The 18,032-nt window shown below is 33.1% G+C and overlaps 2 protein-coding genes and 1 long non-coding RNA gene across 4 annotated transcripts; 2 read left to right on the top strand and 1 right to left on the bottom strand.

Moving 5' to 3' along the window:
• Positions 1-3,708: 3,708 nt before the first annotated feature.
• LOC139432055 (putative nuclease HARBI1) lies at positions 3,709-5,971 on the top strand. The gene is made up of 2 exons (XM_071200391.1): positions 3,709-4,340; positions 5,174-5,971. The coding sequence occupies exons 1-2, from the start codon at positions 3,900-3,902 to the stop codon at positions 5,969-5,971; spliced, it is 1,239 nt and encodes a 412-aa protein (XP_071056492.1). The 5' UTR covers positions 3,709-3,899.
• Positions 5,972-8,963: 2,992 nt separating this feature from the next.
• Positions 8,964-13,528, top strand: LOC111423258 (uncharacterized). The gene is made up of 5 exons (XM_071200390.1): positions 8,964-9,009; positions 10,957-11,151; positions 11,210-11,638; positions 11,719-11,904; positions 13,479-13,528. Exons 1-5 carry the CDS (start codon positions 8,964-8,966, stop codon positions 13,526-13,528), a joined length of 906 nt encoding a protein of 301 aa, XP_071056491.1.
• Positions 13,529-15,425: 1,897 nt separating this feature from the next.
• LOC139431890 (uncharacterized) lies at positions 15,426-15,983 on the bottom strand. Of its 2 annotated transcripts, XR_011641928.1 has the most exons (4): positions 15,921-15,983; positions 15,795-15,855; positions 15,553-15,732; positions 15,426-15,497 (listed from the first exon to the last, which is right to left on the bottom strand). It is a non-coding gene; the product is annotated as an uncharacterized lncRNA (long non-coding RNA). The 2 variants fall into 2 exon arrangements; XR_011641927.1 differs by having other exon boundaries at positions 15,553-15,855.
• Between the last annotated feature and the right edge of the window lie 2,049 nt (positions 15,984-18,032).

Raw genomic sequence — 18,032 nt, 5'->3', positions numbered from 1 at the left:
TCGGGATGATACTGCTAGTGGGGCTGAGTTGGCTCTGTCGAGGGCGCGGGACTGGTGCCTTGCGAACGAGCTTTGTCTTAATGAAAATAAAACTGTCACACTTCCGTTCACATTGAGGCAGATTGTCGCTCCTTGTCCCGATGTAACCAAGTTTTTGGGCCTCTCATCGCCGCTCCTGCGTTGCGTTTTCACGAACATAGTGTGGAGATGGGCAAACAAGTTAACCGTAATATATTTCTCCTAAGGCGGCTTGCAGTAACTGTTACGCCAAAAGTAGTAAAAAGTGCTTATTTTGCATTTGTTCATTCCATACTGTCTTACTCTATACTAGCATGGGGAGCAGCCCCTGAAGCTGCTCACATGTTCGGGCTGCAGCGCAGGGCGGTAAGAATAGTAGGGTTTAGGTTATCGTGATGATTGCAGAAATGCTTTTATTGCGCAGTCTATACTCACCATTCCATCTCTGTACATCCTTCGCTGCGTGGGATACATCTTGGAGAGCATGAACTCCTTAAGGATTCACGGTGATATTCACCCGTATGAAACGCGTGGGAGAGAAGACCTCTACCCAGATTTTGCGCGGTTATGCAAGACACAATCAGGTCCTATATACATGGGACAAAAATTGTATAATCACGTGCCACATAGTGTGAGAGCTCTTCCAGCGGACGAGTTGCTTGGGAAGTTAAAAACATTCTTGCTAAAGAAGGGATTCTATTCTATACGGGAATTTCTTGAGACCTCCGTAGACCTATTTAGTGCTTGAGATTCATTTTCTCTTTTTTTGTATACTGTAATTTTGTGGTTTGTAGGGTCGTTTTATTATATTCTAATTAATTAACTGATATTTTGTTGTACTACTGATTGACGAGTGTAAAGAGTGTAAGTTTCTTATTAGCACAATAAAGAGAACAACAATCTGAAGATTAGGGATCATAAGCTGGGCAGCGGACTTTCCATTGAAATAATGTTTATATGGGATATGGAGCCTTATCTATCATTTTCAAAGAATCGTTTTTTAAATTTTATCGCTTTATGTATTTAAAGATAATGAGGAATTTTTAAGCGGGAAAGTCGTTTCGAAAAATTCATGAATGAAATGGTCAGTAAACTCACGTCACTACAGTAACTAACAAGCGAAGTATCAGAACTGTCCGTCACCGATTTTGTTGATATTTTTACAGCGATAGTATGGCCAAAAATAAGGTTCACGTATTTTTTTATACGTGCTAATAAAGCCCCTGGGGCGAGTTATAAGGGTTGGAAATCGGGGCGAAATATATATATTCGCTTATAGGCTGAAAACGAAAACAGCTATCGAAATGTGGTAAATGTAAACTGATATTTATTTTCAAAGAGCTTTCCATTGATATATCACACATATATCTGAGGGCTTCAGGGGGTAAACTATAAGTAAACCCCTAGTTTTTTGGAATATTTTAAAAACTACCCTGTCGATTTTGGCGATATTATGTATGCTTATAGTACGTTTAAAAATATTAATGACGTGTTTTTTCTTATTTCCTCTGACCATCCCCTGCAAAGTTACGGGGTACGATAGATAACCCCTTTCCTTAAGAATAATGTGATAAACTGTTACACTTTTAAACAATATTTTGAAAAAAACCATTAATCTTAATTTACATCTAAGATTTACGCAGTAAAATAAACCCTATACGACATTAAGGGTTAACTACCCTAACCACCCCAAAAATAATTTTTTTTTCCGGAAAATTGTTTGTCGATTTTAGCGCAATTTACCACGATGATTTTTTTATACGTTAGGTAGTACTATTGTAAGAACTTACAAGGGTTAGAAGTTTGGGGTAGAAAATATATTCTCGCTAATAACTTTCATACTCCTACAGAAAAAGCTTTTTTATTCTTATTCTATTTAAATAACACAAAAGTTAGAATAATTATAGAAATATTTATTAATAATGAGTTATAAAGCAACTGAAAAAAAATGGTTAAGTATCACAAATTGTATTCTACATTGTTAGTTTAGTTTTTTTTTAATTTATTTTTATTTAAAAGGGGTTTTAGGGGTTAAAATTTTAGGGGTTAAAACCGTGGAAAGCGTGGTCCAGTCGGTGTCATCGACAACACATAGCTACACAATTCAACCCATCATATCTGGAAATGGAAAGCTACTTTCTCCTCTTTTCATTGTTTTAAAAGAATCCTCTGGTACGTTTGGACCGAGGGTAATAAATACAATGTTCAAAGCAGATAACATATTCGTTTTAGCATCAAAGTCTGGTAAACTGACTTCTGCTCATATGAAAAATTGGCTACAAAATGTCTATTTCCCAAACACCGGACCCAAATCATTATTATTACTAGATTCTTGTAGACAACAGGTCAAATTCAACCTCTGGATGTATTTGGTTTTAGAATATGGGAAAATTTCATTATAAGATTTTCTGATCAAGTTATTCTCTACCAGTACGATGTCAATTTGCATCAGTGAGATAATATTTTAAAATTGCAATCCTTAACGCATAACCAGTTGTCTTTCCCACGATTTATTAATGTTTTTAAATACGCCCGGTTTGTATCTGGATATACAGCCTGATTCAAAGTAAGCGCCTTATTTTTTTTAGCCACGCTATGGGTACTACTTTCAAAATATTTGGCAGTAATATGTTTTAGGACATTCTCTACACGATGGTGATATCACATTTTCAATTGGACGAATTCTTTCAAAATGGCGACTGTCAACTTTTTTTTTTAAATGGAATGCCAAAATTTTTTTTTTATTATTGAGATCCTAAAAACATTCTTTATACGAATAGTATTTTGTTTTTCTTAAAAATTCATTTCTTTCCCCATCAAAAAGCACACATTTTAATCTAGTAACGCATGAATGTTTTACACTCGATGTTATTTTTGTCCAAATATCAAGTAGCGCTAGACACAAAAGAAACAATCAAACTTTATTTTGTAATAAACATCTACTCATTTATTTATTTGGACAAAAATAACATCGAGTGTAAAACATTCATGCGCTACTAGATTAAAATGTTAGGGTGCTTTATGATGGGGAAAGAAATGAATTTTTAAGAAAAACAAAATACTATCGTAAAAAGAATGTTTTTAGGATCTCAATAATAAAAAAAAATTTTGGCATTCCATTTAAAAAAAAAGTTGACAGTCCAATTGAAAATGTGATATCACCATCGTGTAGAGAATGTCCTAAAACATATTACTGCCAAATATTTTGCAAGTACTACCCATAGTGTGGCTAAAAAAAAATAAGGCACTTACTCTGAATCAGGCTCTATAGAGGAAAGACCAGTACAGTTTGAAAATCCCGGGGAGGTTTGCTTTTCCAATGAAAAATCTACGTGCCATATCTGTGGAGATATAGCTGTTATAACTTGTGCATGGTGTAAACAATCGTTGTGTTTAAAACATTTTTTCCATGATTTTCATTATTGCCAACAATATATTGAATAAAAAAAGTAAAAAAAAGGAAATTAAATTAATAATGTAGAATACAATTTGTGATGGTCAACCATTCTTTTGTCAGTTACTTTTTAACTCATTATTAATAAATATTTATAAAATTATCCTAACTTTTGTGTTATTTAAATAGAATAAGGATAAAAAACATTTTTCTGTAGGAGTATGAAAGTTATTACTGAAAATATATTTTCTACCCCAAACTTCTAACCCTTGTAAGTTCTTACAATAGTACTACCTAAAGGCGCGTACACATAGAGCGAACGAAGGCGAACGAATTCAATCGAACAAATTTGGACGAATTCGTTCGGTATTTGCTGGAAATATCGGCTTGCGTCCACATAAAAACGAATGTGTAGCAAACGAATTGTTTCGCGCTCATTCGCTTGTTTTCGGTCATTAGTGGAAGTTGGAAGTCGGCCCATGTGATAATGGCAACAAATGATGACTTAATTATTGTTGCAAGTGCAGCATGTATAATTATAAGTGACGAAGAGGAAAGGCAAAAACGAAAACGACGCTGGTGGATGACATCTTTATTTAAAAGCAGAAGTAGATATAGGGGAATGGATTTATTGAAAGATTTAACGTCCGAAGTCGAATATGGGCTTTTTGAAAATTTCTGTAGAATGAAATCTGCAGATTTTGAATGGTTACTGAATCGTATTGGCCCGAAAATAGCAAAACAAAATACATCATTCAGAGAAGCGATACCACCAACGGAAAGATTAATGCTTACATTACGTTACCTAGCCACCGGGGACTCATTCACTAGTTTAATGTACACCTTCAAAATTTCCAAGCAACTAATTTCTTACATCATACCGGAAGTTTGTTCAGCAATAATTGAAAGCCTCGATGATTACGTGAAGGTAAGTAAAATAAGTAAGTAAAAATAATATATTTTCTTAATACAAGTTTATTAACGAAAATACAAAAGAACAATCATTATTATTTGAATTAAATTAAATTAATTATCGACATCGCTAAAAGTATTAATGTAATCTATTAAAGGTGCCAAAGGAGTTGTAGTATTGGTTTGAGGTTGTTGATAGGGAGTGTTAATATATGTGGGTTGGTTGTATGTCGTTGATGCGTTTGAGGGTGAAGGTGATGGAGCGGAAGAACAAATACTTTGTGGGTATGATAAATTTTGATCATATTGCGAGCATGATGAATCTGTGGGTGAAGGTGAAGGAATGGGTACTGTAGCAGGGGCATTGTATTTACCCATATCAGCATCAAATAAAATATTACCAATTAGGTGTTCAATTACATTTCTAGTGTACTGGCTATAAGTTCTATGTTTTGAGGCTATGTGCTCCCCGTAAATTGTGCTGGCATCTCTGAAACTGCGACTTTTGACTGTGTCTTTTAATATTTCGTAGGTTTCTTCTGCACGAGAATTTTTCGTTTTGATAGCCGGCCGTTTTATCTTCCTTGGTGAACAGAAATCAGATTTTCGTTTCGGTGTTTCAACTGATGTTCTTATATTTTCTGCGTGCTCAGTATAATCACTGGGTTCTTCAACAATTTTTTTGAGATCGCCCACCTCTTGTTCTTGGGTGTTCCTTTGAAGCACGGATAATTCGTACAAAAAAAAATTTTAATTGACCGTATATTATATGTACATATGAATATTGTATAAACTCAGTAAGTTTGGCCCTATTGGTGACTGATTAGATATTGGTATTCATTTTTTCAGATGCCTAGTAATGCAGAAGAGTGGCGGAGTGTAGCTGAAAACTTTAATACTCAATGGAATTTTCCTCACTGCCTTGGAGCTGTAGATGGTAGACATTGCATACTACAAGCTCCAATAGACAGCGGAAGTGACTATTTTAATTATAAACAGAATTTTAGTATTGTTTTAATGGGTATTGCCGACTCAAATTATACGTTTTTGTTTGCCGACGTCGGTTGCCAGGGTAGAATTTCAGATGGGGGTGTGTTAAAAAATTCTGTTTTCTGGAAAAAACTACAAAACAGTGACTTAAATTTACCGCCTGAAGAAGTTCCGTATGTGTTCGTCGGCGATGATGCTTTCAGCCTTCATGAACACTTTCTGAAAGCATATCCAGTAGAACAAAAAAAGGGATCAAAAAAACGAATTTTCAATTACAGATTATGTCGTGCCCAACGAGTAATCGAAAACGTGTTTGGGATAATGTCAGCTGTGTTTAGAGTGTTAAGAAAAGTAATGTTATTATCCCCAGAAAAGGCTACAACAGTAGTTTTGACTTGTGTCTATTTACATAATTTCTTAAGAGAAAGCAGACATTCCCGAAACCTTTATACACCGCCCGGAACGTTTGATGATGATAAAGACGGTACCGTCATGCCTGGAAGTTGGCGCAAAGTCAGAGATAGGACGTCGCAATCGTTTGTTCCAATGACAAAAGTTGGAAGAAAAACTTCAGCTAATTGTGAAGCAATAAGAAACGAGTTTTCAGATTATTTTATGAACGAAGGGAGAGTTGATTGGCAAAACGATTATGCTTAAATATTCTGAAATTACTCTATAACATTCAATAAGATATTGCCTAAACTTCAACAATATGTACGTTACTAGCTATACTTATCTACTGTATTCTTTTGTATACTAAAATATAACAATGTCTCCACTTACCTCGGTATTTTTTGTTTTTTTCGGAATAAATTTATCCATTAAAAATAACATATTCTTGAAAGCAAACCAAGTTGATGTATACACATCACTGGTGCCAGAGCCAGTTTTCATAGTTTGTTCGTGTTTCTGTCGTTCTCGCCTGAATGAACTTAAAAGGGAATCCATTTTTTTTTTGCTTCGCCTGCTTCACAATTAAGATTTTTATCAATTTTATTCCAAGCGTCCATTTTTTTAATTTTATTTTTATATTCGTTTTCAACCGGATTCCACAGGCATTCATTACTGCGGTACTCATTAATGAGTTCGAGAGCCTTAGAATTACTCCATTCCATTTTAAACTATCAGCAACTCTACTATGAACTGAAATAAAGAATTCGGCCAATCGCCACAAAACCACGTACACATTAAAACAACTTCGAACGACTTTTATGGCAAATATCCTTTGATGTTTACCAGTTTACCGCCTCGCAAGCGAACTGCAACGAATGCGAACAAACACGTTCAAACGTGTTCGTTGATACGTACACATCAACCGAAAGAATTCGTTCTCGACCGTTCATTCGCCTTTGTTCGCTGTATGTGTACGCGCCTTAACGTATAAAAAAATCATCGTGGGAAATTGCACCAAAATCGACAAAATTTTCGCAAAAAAAAAATATTTTTGGGGTGGTTAGGGTAGTTAACCCCAGCCACCCCTTAATGTCATATAGGGTTTATTTTACTGCGTAAATCTTAATTTACAACTAATTTATGGTTTTCTTCAAAATATTGTTCAAAAGTGTTACAGTTTATCACATTAATCTTAAGGAAAGGGGTTATCTATCATACCCCGTAATTTTGCAGGGGATGGTCAGAGGCAAATAAGAAAAAACACGTTACATTAATATTTTTAAACGTACTATAAGGACACATAATATCGCCAAAATCGACAGGGTAGTTTTTAAAATATTCCAAAAAACTAGGGGTAGTTTACCACCTGAAACCCTCAGATATATGTGTGATATATCAATGGAAAGCTCTTTGATAATGAATATCAGTTTACATTTACCACATTTCGATAGCTATTTTCGTTCTCAGAATATAAGCGAATATATATATTTCGCCCCGATTTCCAACCCTTATAACTCGTCCCAGGGGCTTTATTAGCACGTATACAAAAATACGTAAAGCTTATTTTTGGCCATACTATCGCTGTACCAAATTTCAACAAAATCGGTGAGGGACAGTTCTGATACTTCCCTTGTAAGTGGCATTTAATATTTTATCTACAACTATTGAATTATCTATTCGTTATACATTTGATTTTTGACGGGTAATGACACCCATTACTCATGACTGACAAAGTGTTGAATAATGAAGCCATTATTCCACAGTTCTGACACGGCCTACTAATCAAAAAAATAAAATATTAACAGAAATGACAGCTTTCTTATATTGAGGTTATGTCTGAAGTGTCTATCAAGTTTTTTTTTCCTTTTTTTGATTTTTTTTTCAAAATTAAATAGTTGTAGATAAAGTATAGTATTCAACTTGGGTATAATGGATGTTACCCACTCAGATTACAACACTCGCTCGCTTCGCTCGCTCGTGTTGCAACTTCATCTTCATGGGTGACAGCCGCCATTATACGCTTGTTGAATAATATACTATTCCTCGCCTACTATAATTAAAATTTTGAATATTAATCTTTAATATTTTAGAATTAAAAAATAACGCTTATTTTCCCCAAATACACCATGCGTGCATTACATCATTGGAAAGCTAAAAATATGCTCTTTTCAGTAACACCATAATTTACTATAGTTTGTATTTAAAAAACTACAACTTTGTCTTGTATCTCAAAAATCATCAAATATTTTTAAAATTTTTCAACGGCAGTATATTCTACTTAAAAAATGTCTTAAGAACATATCCACCCCATTTCTCTAATTTCAAAAATCAATGAAATATGAGCATTTTTAGAAATCACGAAAGTTTGACTTTTTAGCTATAACTTAAAAACAAAAGAAGATAGAGGTTTGGTGTTTGCGGGATTGGGTCAGTCTCGAAAAAAGAGACCGGGACATGGCACCTACTTTTTTCGTATCTCTTATAGTTTCTGAGATAGCCTATAATAACACCCAAATTTGCCCACCTTGTACACAAGTTCATGGGTTGCAGTTTATTGCATAGATTCTCTGGCATTTACTTTTTTTAAAGACCGCGAAGACATTTATTACATCGACACAATATCCGTCTAAATTTTGTTTTCAGATCAGATAAAGAATTCGTTTAAATTTTTACCTTTTATAAAACCACTTAAAGAAATCCGTTTTATTCTGTTGCCCCACAATTGTAACAACAATCATTGGATATTAATTATATTAGATTTAAGACATAATAGAAAAATAACTTTTTCCTTGCTTTTTTATTAAACTTCCTCGGTACCGGTTTCGACTAAACAGTCATCCTCAGCCGAATCTACATATATGTTAAAAAATATTTTACATAAAAAACTTATTTCTATAATTAATACACTTATGGTCAAATAAATCTAATTATGAAACATTGAGAACACCATCATCATTATGAAATAAATCATGCATAAAAATTTTAGTGAAAATAATGGAAGGTATATTAGCTTTCTCAAAAAATATATCAAACAATCAAATCCAAAGAAGAGGGATTCAAAATCCAAAATGGGGTTATGTTATGTTGTGTGAGAGAAGTAAAATTAAAATAAATGTAAAACATGAAAAAACAGCAAAAAGTGACCAATTACGTGATGAAGTAAAAAGATAAAAACACTTTGATAAACAGATGTTAACAGATTAAAAATGAAAACTTAAACCAAACGGACATGACATGATAACAAAACGATAAGACGATGACATATGAAGTTGGTGAAGAAAATACGGAAGACGGAGGATGGAGTATGCGCGATAAAAATAAAACTGACATGCATATCAGATAGCGGGAATACATAAAATTGTGTATATTTATAAATTTTGGAGTAACGTTCTCCAAAATTGATAGCTGCTGATTACAGAGCTTATCTGAGTTCCATTCAGGCAGATGTGTTGGGGAAACCAAAGAAGATATGATCGTTTGTTAATGGCAAAAGTGGTTCCTCATCTGGCATGCCAGCCTCAATGACTTCCTTTGATGGAACCATAGTTGACTCATGTTCTGCGATCTCTTGTGCTTTCTCGGATTACTTCTCGTCTGTTTTTGTAGATGGCACAATCGACAGCTCAGTGATTGCCCATGGCTCTGGGGTTTTGCCGTGGTTTTCCGCTAATGCAATTCATAACGTTCTGTTGCATCTTGACCAGTCGTTTAGTCCTGGCCCGGATGGTATTCCATCTTTATTCTTAAAAGAGTTTGCTACTGAGCTGTCAATGCCACTGTTTCGTATTTTTTCGAAGTCCTTACTTGAAGGTGTTTTCCCAAGTATGTGGAAAACGGCTTTCGTTATTCCAATATTTAAATCCGTTGTTAAACAGTTGGTATCCAATTACCGTCCTATTTCTATCCTTTCAGCTATCCCCAAGGTATTTGAAAAAATTGTCCACGAATATCTTGGTCTGTCTATTTCTCACTCTATAATCAATGAACAACATGGTTTTCTGTCTGGGCGATCGGTGGAGTCTAATTTGTTGTCTTATGTAAATTTTATTCATTCTGCTTTAAACGAGGATATTCAGATTGACGCAATCTACACCGATTACTCCAAAGCCTTCGACAAAATCGATCATACTATTCTTGTACAGAAACTTTTCTCCTTTGATATTCCAGATGGTCTTGTTCACTGGATTATGTCGTATTTATCTAACCGAAGTCAAGCAGTTAGGATTGGTAGCTTTATATCTGGCTACAAACCTATCACATCCGGTGTGCCTCAGGGCAGTCATCTTGGACCCTTACTATTCGTAATGTACATAAATGATATTTCTTCGTGTTTTATATTTTCTAAGTTTCTACTCTATGCCGACGATAATAAAATATTCACAAGGATCGGGTCTAATCTGGACTGCCTTAGACTACAGGAGGATCTTGACCGCCTGCATGAGTACTGTCGCCTCAACAAACTGCACCTAAATTATGACAAATGCCAAAAAATTACATTTACTAGGAAACGTTATCCTCTTAACTTTCCTTACAACTTTAACGGTGCTGCTATCCCGCCCACTTATAAAGTAAACATCTTGGCATCATATTGGATTCCAAGTTGCGATTTCATCAGTAAGGTCAGTAAGAATTTCACGAATTTTTTGTGTATAAAAACCCTTTATTTGGCATTTGTCAACAGTGTGCTTTGTTATGGTTCCGTAATATGGAACCCCATGTATGCGGTGTATCGTGGTCGTATTGAAGCTATTCAGCGACGCTTTGTACGTTATTTGGCACATAAATTTCATCTTCCTTACTGCGATTACGATAGGCGTTGCGTGGTCTTCAACTTGTTGTCACTGCAGCAGCGTCGAATTGTTGCTGACTTGATCTTCCTCTTCAAGCTTGTTAATGGCATGCTGCATACCCCCGATCTTCTGCCTGAGTTGAGTTTCAATGTACCGCAACGGGTTATACGTTTCAACGCTACATTTCGTCTTGATAGATCTAACACCAACCTTTACCAAAGCTCTCCATTAGTTTCTAATTCTTAATTCCTATAACCAAGGCTTCAACCATGTACCTCTCTTTGACGTTTCCTTGCGCTCTTTTAGAAAATATGTACTAACTAATGTATAGCGGATGTTTTGTTGATCGCTTTATTTTCGTTATTATGAGGATGCTTTGTTGGGGATATTCTCCCCGTATGCATCCCGAATATGTAATAAATAAATAAATAAATGACTTTGGTAATGCCGCTGATGTAGATCAGCTAATTCGCTTAGTTTTTAAAGAAATTGACGAAAATGTGACTTTACCGGATAACGATTTCAAAGAATCAGATGATTCAGAAACTGAAGATAACATTGAACAGAGACCTGTTGACTCTGATACGGATCATGACATGGACGACGATGATGAAAATGAGGATGATGAAGATCAAGAAGCTGGTTATTATATCGGTAAGTAAACGTAGTTTCTTTGGATAAATGATTCGTTGCAAAGATAAACTTTTGGTAGGTAAAGATGGAACACAATGGAAAACGGCACCATGGAAACGAACTCAGGCACGCCCATATAATGTTTTAGTAAAATTACCCGGCGTAGTAGGTAGATTTGCAAAAGACGCTAAATGCGAACAAGATTGTTGGAAGTTATTTTTTGATAATAATATATTGAGCATCATAGTTGACAGTACAAATAAGTACATATTGAATATAAAAGAAAAATTTGTCCGCGATCGAGATTGCAACCCCACTGACATTATTGAAATTGAAGCTTTACTGGGGTTGTTATACTTGGCAGGAGTTTTTCGAGGCGGTCACCAAAATATTTGTGATTTTTGGGCAACTGATGGCTCGACATCTTTAGAATGGTTATGTCAATTTCACGATTGCGTTTCCTTATGCGATGCATCCGATTTGATGACCGATCTACACGACAAAGAAGGTGTGAAACTGACAAGTTAGCGTAGGTTCGTGAAATATTTGTTTTATTTATTGAGAACAGCAAATTACATTACAATTTAGGCGAAAACGTCACTATTGATGAGATGCTTCCAGCATTTCGTGGTCATTGTGGTTTCCGGCAATATATATCGTCAAAGCCAACAAAATATGGTATAAAAATCTTTTGTCTTGCTGACGCAAAACTTTTTTATGCAGCCAACATGGAGATCTATTGCGGCCAACAACCTGACGGACCTTACAAAAAAAGTAATTCTGCGGAAGATATTATCATGCGAATTTCAGAGTCAATTTATGGAAGCGGAAGAAACATTACCGCAGACAATTGATTTACAAGTTTGAAACTTGTAAAAGTTTTGGAAAAGAAGAAAATATCATACGTTGGAACTGTCCGAAAAAACAAGAGAGAATTACCACCAAGTTTTGCTTTGCCAAAACGTAGAGCACAGTATGACAGCATTTTCGGTTACACAAGAAACGAAACCCTTGTCTCCTACGCACCAAAGAAGGGTAAGACTATTGTATTGCTATCCAGCTTGCATACGTCAAACAATGAAGTGGCAACTAATAGACCACGGAAACCGGAAATTATCAAATACTATAATAGTACAAAATCTGGAGTAGATGTAGTGGACAAATTGTGCTACGTACAACGTTGCTAGAGCAACAAAAATTGAGCTGTTTTCTGCTATGGGACTGATAGTCCCAGTACGTGTATTGGCGTTACATATAAGCAATAATTTTTGAGTTATGACACAAACTTGTAATTTTTCTAATGGAAACCATAGTTGACCATGACTTTATAAATAAGGCCTTTTCTCAACGATTCTAACGATATACCACTTGACATAGATATTTGTATTAATAAATAAATTATAGCCGTTTATTCTTTTAATTGGAAAACTCTTCAGGTAGTATGCTATGGAAACAATTGATAGATACGTTTGCAAACGTAAGTTTCCATGATTTCGTATCGCTAGCTTAATAAGTGGTGGTCCCCCGTCGCGTTGAAACCATTTAAACAAATGACGTGTCTGCAGGAGCAATCCATCCAACATATTACTGAACTCGTTCTGTAGAAAGTGAAGATAACGATCTCCGTTTAATGTATCATAAAAAAATGTACGGACCAAGAATTCTTGAACAAATGACACCGCACCAAACATTAAATCCAAACTTAACTTGAGGTCTCCTCTCTTAGTATGGATTTGAATATTTTAGAATTGGGTGTTTTCGAATAAACTGGATCTAATGTTATATTAATTTTTCTTATTAAATTTTTAATGATATGAATTGGGAATTTATTGTACTTTGCTAACTCAAAAATATGGTTAAATTCCTTTGTTCGGTTATAAAGGGTATTTAAACCATCACTCCCCTAGCTTTTTCTACTAAAAAAATCTTTGCTTCTTATAATACTGCCCTTTCTTTTTCTAACAATAGTTCAATTGATAAATTATTGTCTAATTACCATTTTAATGATTACAACATTGAGAATGAGACTGGAATTTATTTGATCAGTTGCTCTAATTGTAACGCTATACAATATGTCCCCGGATCGAGTTACAAAGAGGAAAAAAAATTTTATTACTGATTTTTCAAACTTATCTCAGCATAAATAATTCGTCGGATATGTTCAAACTACTAAATAGCACGAATTTTATACTCTAACTATAGAAGTTAACAAATTATTCCCATTTTTTATGTAATGTTTTTTAAGTATATGGTGTTCTCAATGTTTCATAATTAGATTTATTTGACCGTAAGTGTATTAATTATAGAAATAAGTTTTTTATGTAAAATATTTTTTAACATATATGTAGATTCGGCTGAGGATGACTGTTTAGTCGAAACCGGTACCGAGGAAATTTAATAAAAAGGCAAGAAAGAAGTTATTTTTCTTTTATTTCTTAATTATATATAAATCTTGCAACATGGATTCTATCACATATATTAGATTTGACTACTAACTCTATTTGTATTTTGAATCCTGGTAAATTATAAAAAGGGTGAAAAGACTATTTTCCACTAGAGACCGTCTACACCTATACGATGACAAACTAAATGCTAGGAAGTGGAAACTAACAATAGTAGCATATCCTACCCAAGAGACTGAGGATTCAATCAAATGTGGAATCTATGTTATATGGTACATGATGGTTTTGCAAAAAAATGAAACACTGCAATATTTACAAACATCATTATTACAAAGTAATTTTAATCCTGACCTTTTCAGAATTTCTTTACAAAATATTTTATTACTGTCATCTCACGTTATGTATGATAAATGTTTTAAAAGTAGTATAGGATCAGAAGAAAATTATGTAGGCTGCAACTTATGTAACAGATGGTTACATATAGATCGTTGCTCGAACATATCTAATATAATTTCTATAGATACCATTAAACTTGGCAACTTTGTTTATAGTTGTCCATCATGTCAATACTATAAAGCAGGTTTGTGTCAGGTTTATTCAAGACATCAAGTACAATTAAAAATGTTGCGTTGGATAATATATCTCTAAAATATTTTGTTATTCATTATAAAAACGAGTTACAAGAAATATACAATACAAGAGATACAAACGATTTTTGTGAACGGTACCGTTCTGTTGATAAACCAGAGTACCATTTGAAATGGGATATGTTAACTCCGTTTATATCATTTAGTGCAGCAGTCTATAATGCAGTAACCAATATAGCAGACAAGGCATTTGTGAAATATGTTCTTCTAGGATTTCTGAATTTAAAAATTATACATAAATATTACGGAATGAACGACGAAGCAAGCTTGTTTGAGCAATATAAAACGTTTTATGATATTACGGAAAGGTATCATGTTTATCCAGATCACTACACATTAGATCAAATTCAATTTTAATTACAATTATTTATATATACAACTATTATTACACACCCCTTTTATCAACGTAATCTCCGCGTGTCTCATAGATAATATATGTTATTCGAAACGTTATGAAGTTATGAATTTGTTACGTATTTCGAGGGTGATTTCGACCCTTTATCCTCTGAATTTTCGGGTGGTGCTTAAATATGTTATTCGAAATAGTGATTTTGATATTTGGAGTGAACTTAATGGATCATCAAGCTTTTTCAATACAAATATGAATTTTTCACATATTAAGAGGGTCCGTTGTGAAAATGTGAATTTCGTTTCTGAATCCGTTGCTAACTTCAACGACATCACTTGATATATTTAATTTATCTAAGATATTCGCGTAATGCGCTCCAATCTTCCCAACATCAGTTTTGACATTGACTGCATGATTAATATTTTTTGTTATATACATAAATTGATTCAAAATTTTTTCTTGTCATGGTATTATTATTTGTAATAAGTATTTTGTGGTTTTCAAAGTCAAACTTATGGTTTAATAATACAGCATGATGACACAATGCTGTTTTATTATTAATTTTAATCTGTTTTGAATCGTATTGATGTTGTTGAATTCGCTTTTTTAGGTGTTGTTTTGATTCTCCAATATACACTTTATCACAGTTGGTACAATTTAACTTGTAAACGGTATCGATTTTATCTATCGTTTTAATTCTGTCTTTCATATTTGAAATCAATGTGCTAATTTTATTGTCATTATATTTTGCAAATTTAATTTCTTCAAAATCATAATCTCTAAATACTGAACTTATTTTATTCGTTAATGATGGTATGTATTTAATCTTACAAAACTTTTTGGCAATGATCGATTCCAAATTCATCGTGAGTTGTATTAAAATTATACTCGAAGAGAAACGATGAAAGAAATTTATTTTTATATAAGTGCTACATGTTTCGAGACTTATAGTCTCTTCCTCAGGCACAACTAGAAACAAAAAACAAGGTAATGACTAAGTTATAACATTATATCTATTATTTACCGTCAAGTTTTTAGGAAACAAAATCAGAAAAAGGAAAAATGTTCATCGTCGAATGAATTCGATTATTTCAAAAATATATAAGTTTGGACAGATCAACGGTTAGATTTAAAATGTAAAGCCTTAGGGGATGTTAATAACAATTATTGTACGTGTCGAAAATTATTCCAAAAATTAAAAAATCTAAAAAAACACATGGTGTATTTCTGCAAGGTCACGTTGAAGAAGTCAAAATGGCTACTTACTTGTTTCATCGCTAAAATTCTTTTGTATTTCTAAGATATCAAAAAGTTTTGAAAAGTTATACTGTAAGAGAAAAGGTTAAACTTTAAAAATGATTCCTTTGAAATTGTTTCTAACTATAAACTTACAGAATGAGATTTTATTCTGGGGCAAAGTGCGGGTCCAACCACGACGTAAGAAAAATTGTGGTGGACTGAATTATGGGTATTTAGTCGTTATTTGTGAGGGAAATTTAAATTAGTAGGGGGGGGAAAATTTATTTAAAAACTTTAAAATTTTTTTTTTTTTTTTTTTTTTTATAAAAAAAAACCTATCTTTTATAAATTTTGATGTTATGGAAAAAAGTATATATAGAAAAAGTTGGGGAAAAGGGAAATCGAATACAAAAAAACTTCCATCAGGGTGAAAAAATAATAAAAAGGCTTCGGACTTCTTTATGGACAACAATATTGTAGAAATCAAAAACAATCCCACCATCACATTCAGTAACATAATCAGGAAATATTTAAGAGAAAATTCAACATACCTAGCTAAATTTAATATTAACTCATTTAATTCTAATGAAATGAATCCTCTCATACCTACTTTAAAATGTCTTATAAAATTACACAAACCCGAAAAAACTATTAGACCAATAATTAGCAACCAAAATACCCCAACAAATAGAGTCTCTAAACTAATTCAAAATTTTCTATACAAACATTTCCACAACAAATTTACTCATACTATTAAGAATTCTACAGATTTGATCAATAAATTGAAAAACTTTAAACTAAATAAAAACAGCAAACTCGTTTCATTTGACATAAAGAATTTATATACCAATATTCCCATCAACCAAACTCTTGATATTATTAAAAAACATTTAATCAACTTTCAGGACCACAATAAATTAAATATATTAGAAATTAATAGCTTTATTGGTCTCTTAGAAATAGTATGCAATCAAAATTTCTTCACCTTTGAAAACAAATTTTACAGAATGAAAGATGGTTTACCCATGGGATCCCCCATATCTGGAATACTAGCAGACATTTTTGTTGATCATTTCGAGACCGAACTTTTCTCAAATAAAAATCACCTTTTTAATAAAGATATAGCATTCTACGCCAGATATGTGGATGACATTCTTGTTGTCTATGAAGGATGTCCTGCCAAACTTAAAGGTCTTTTCAACCTCTTTAACAATATCAGTAATTTAGAATTTACTTTGGAAATGGAACAGTCCCAAAGCATTAACTTCCTAGACCTGGAAATTACTAGAAACATGAATAAACGGTCTGTTGAATTTAATATATTCAGAAAGCCAACCGCCACCGATACCATAATCCCAAAGAAGTCATTTACTTGTGAACAACATAAAATGGCATGTTTTAGATTCTTCTTCAATAGAATATATAACATCCCCTTAAATCTCCATAATCTCACAGAAGAAATAAAAAAGATTTTAAAAATAGGATTCAATAACGGATATTCCTTAGAGGATATGCAGAACATTTACTTTAAAGTTCACAATTCCCAGGTTAATAAATTGATATACCCACAAATTAAAGTCAAGAGAAAATTTATAGGATTACCATACCACCCCACAATTATTAACCCCTTAAAACAAAATTTAGAAAAATTCGGCCTTGCCCCCGCCTTTGTCTCCAACAATAAGATTCACAAACACATTTTCAACAATAAACATCAATTTAACAGTAACGAGTTGAGTGGTATATATGAAATTAAATGCCCAGAATGTGATAAAGTATACATCGGACAGACCGGTCGTAACATTTCTAAACGTTTTAAAGAACATTTAACTAAACCATCATCAGCTGTTTATAAACATATTAATAGTTGCAATCATAAAATAGAATTTGAAAACATGAAACTTTTGTTACACTTGAAGAAGTCAAGAGAAATGGATCTCTACGAAGAGCTACATATTAATGTTAATAATAACAATAACAGACTAATCAATGATATTACTGAACTAAACAACTTCAGAAATTTTTTGAAATTTATATGAGGTTTTTTCACCCTGATGGAAGTTTTTTTGTATTCGATTTCCCTTTTCCCCAACTTTTTCTATATATACTTTTTTCCATAACATCAAAATTTATAAAAGATAGGTTTTTTTTTTTATAAAAAAAAAAAAAAAAAAAAAAAAATTTTAAAGTTTTTAAATAAATTTTCCCCCCCCTACTAATTTAAATTTCCCTCACAAATAACGACTAAATACCCATAATTCAGTC

The sequence above is a fragment of the Onthophagus taurus genome, chromosome 11, assembly GCF_036711975.1.
Source record: "Onthophagus taurus isolate NC chromosome 11, IU_Otau_3.0, whole genome shotgun sequence".
NCBI classification, from domain to species: domain Eukaryota; kingdom Metazoa; phylum Arthropoda; class Insecta; order Coleoptera; family Scarabaeidae; genus Onthophagus; species Onthophagus taurus.
This window is presented reverse-complemented; position numbering and strand designations above follow the sequence as displayed.

Excerpts from the sequence above, each read along its gene's own strand:
- LOC139432055 (XM_071200391.1), top strand. The coding sequence starts at position 3,900 with ATGGCAACAAATGATGACTTAATTATTGTTGCAAGTGCAGCATGTATA. Across the intron at positions 4,341-5,173 it reads GCCTCGATGATTACGTGAAG|ATGCCTAGTAATGCAGAAGA; the intron begins GTAAGTAAAATA and ends TCATTTTTTCAG.
- LOC111423258 (XM_071200390.1), top strand. The coding sequence starts at position 8,964 with ATGACATATGAAGTTGGTGAAGAAAATACGGAAGACGGAGGATGGA. Across the intron at positions 11,152-11,209 it reads AGAAGCTGGTTATTATATCG|GTAAAGATGGAACACAATGG; the intron begins GTAAGTAAACGT and ends AACTTTTGGTAG. Across the intron at positions 11,639-11,718 it reads CGATCTACACGACAAAGAAG|GCGAAAACGTCACTATTGAT; the intron begins GTGTGAAACTGA and ends ATTACAATTTAG.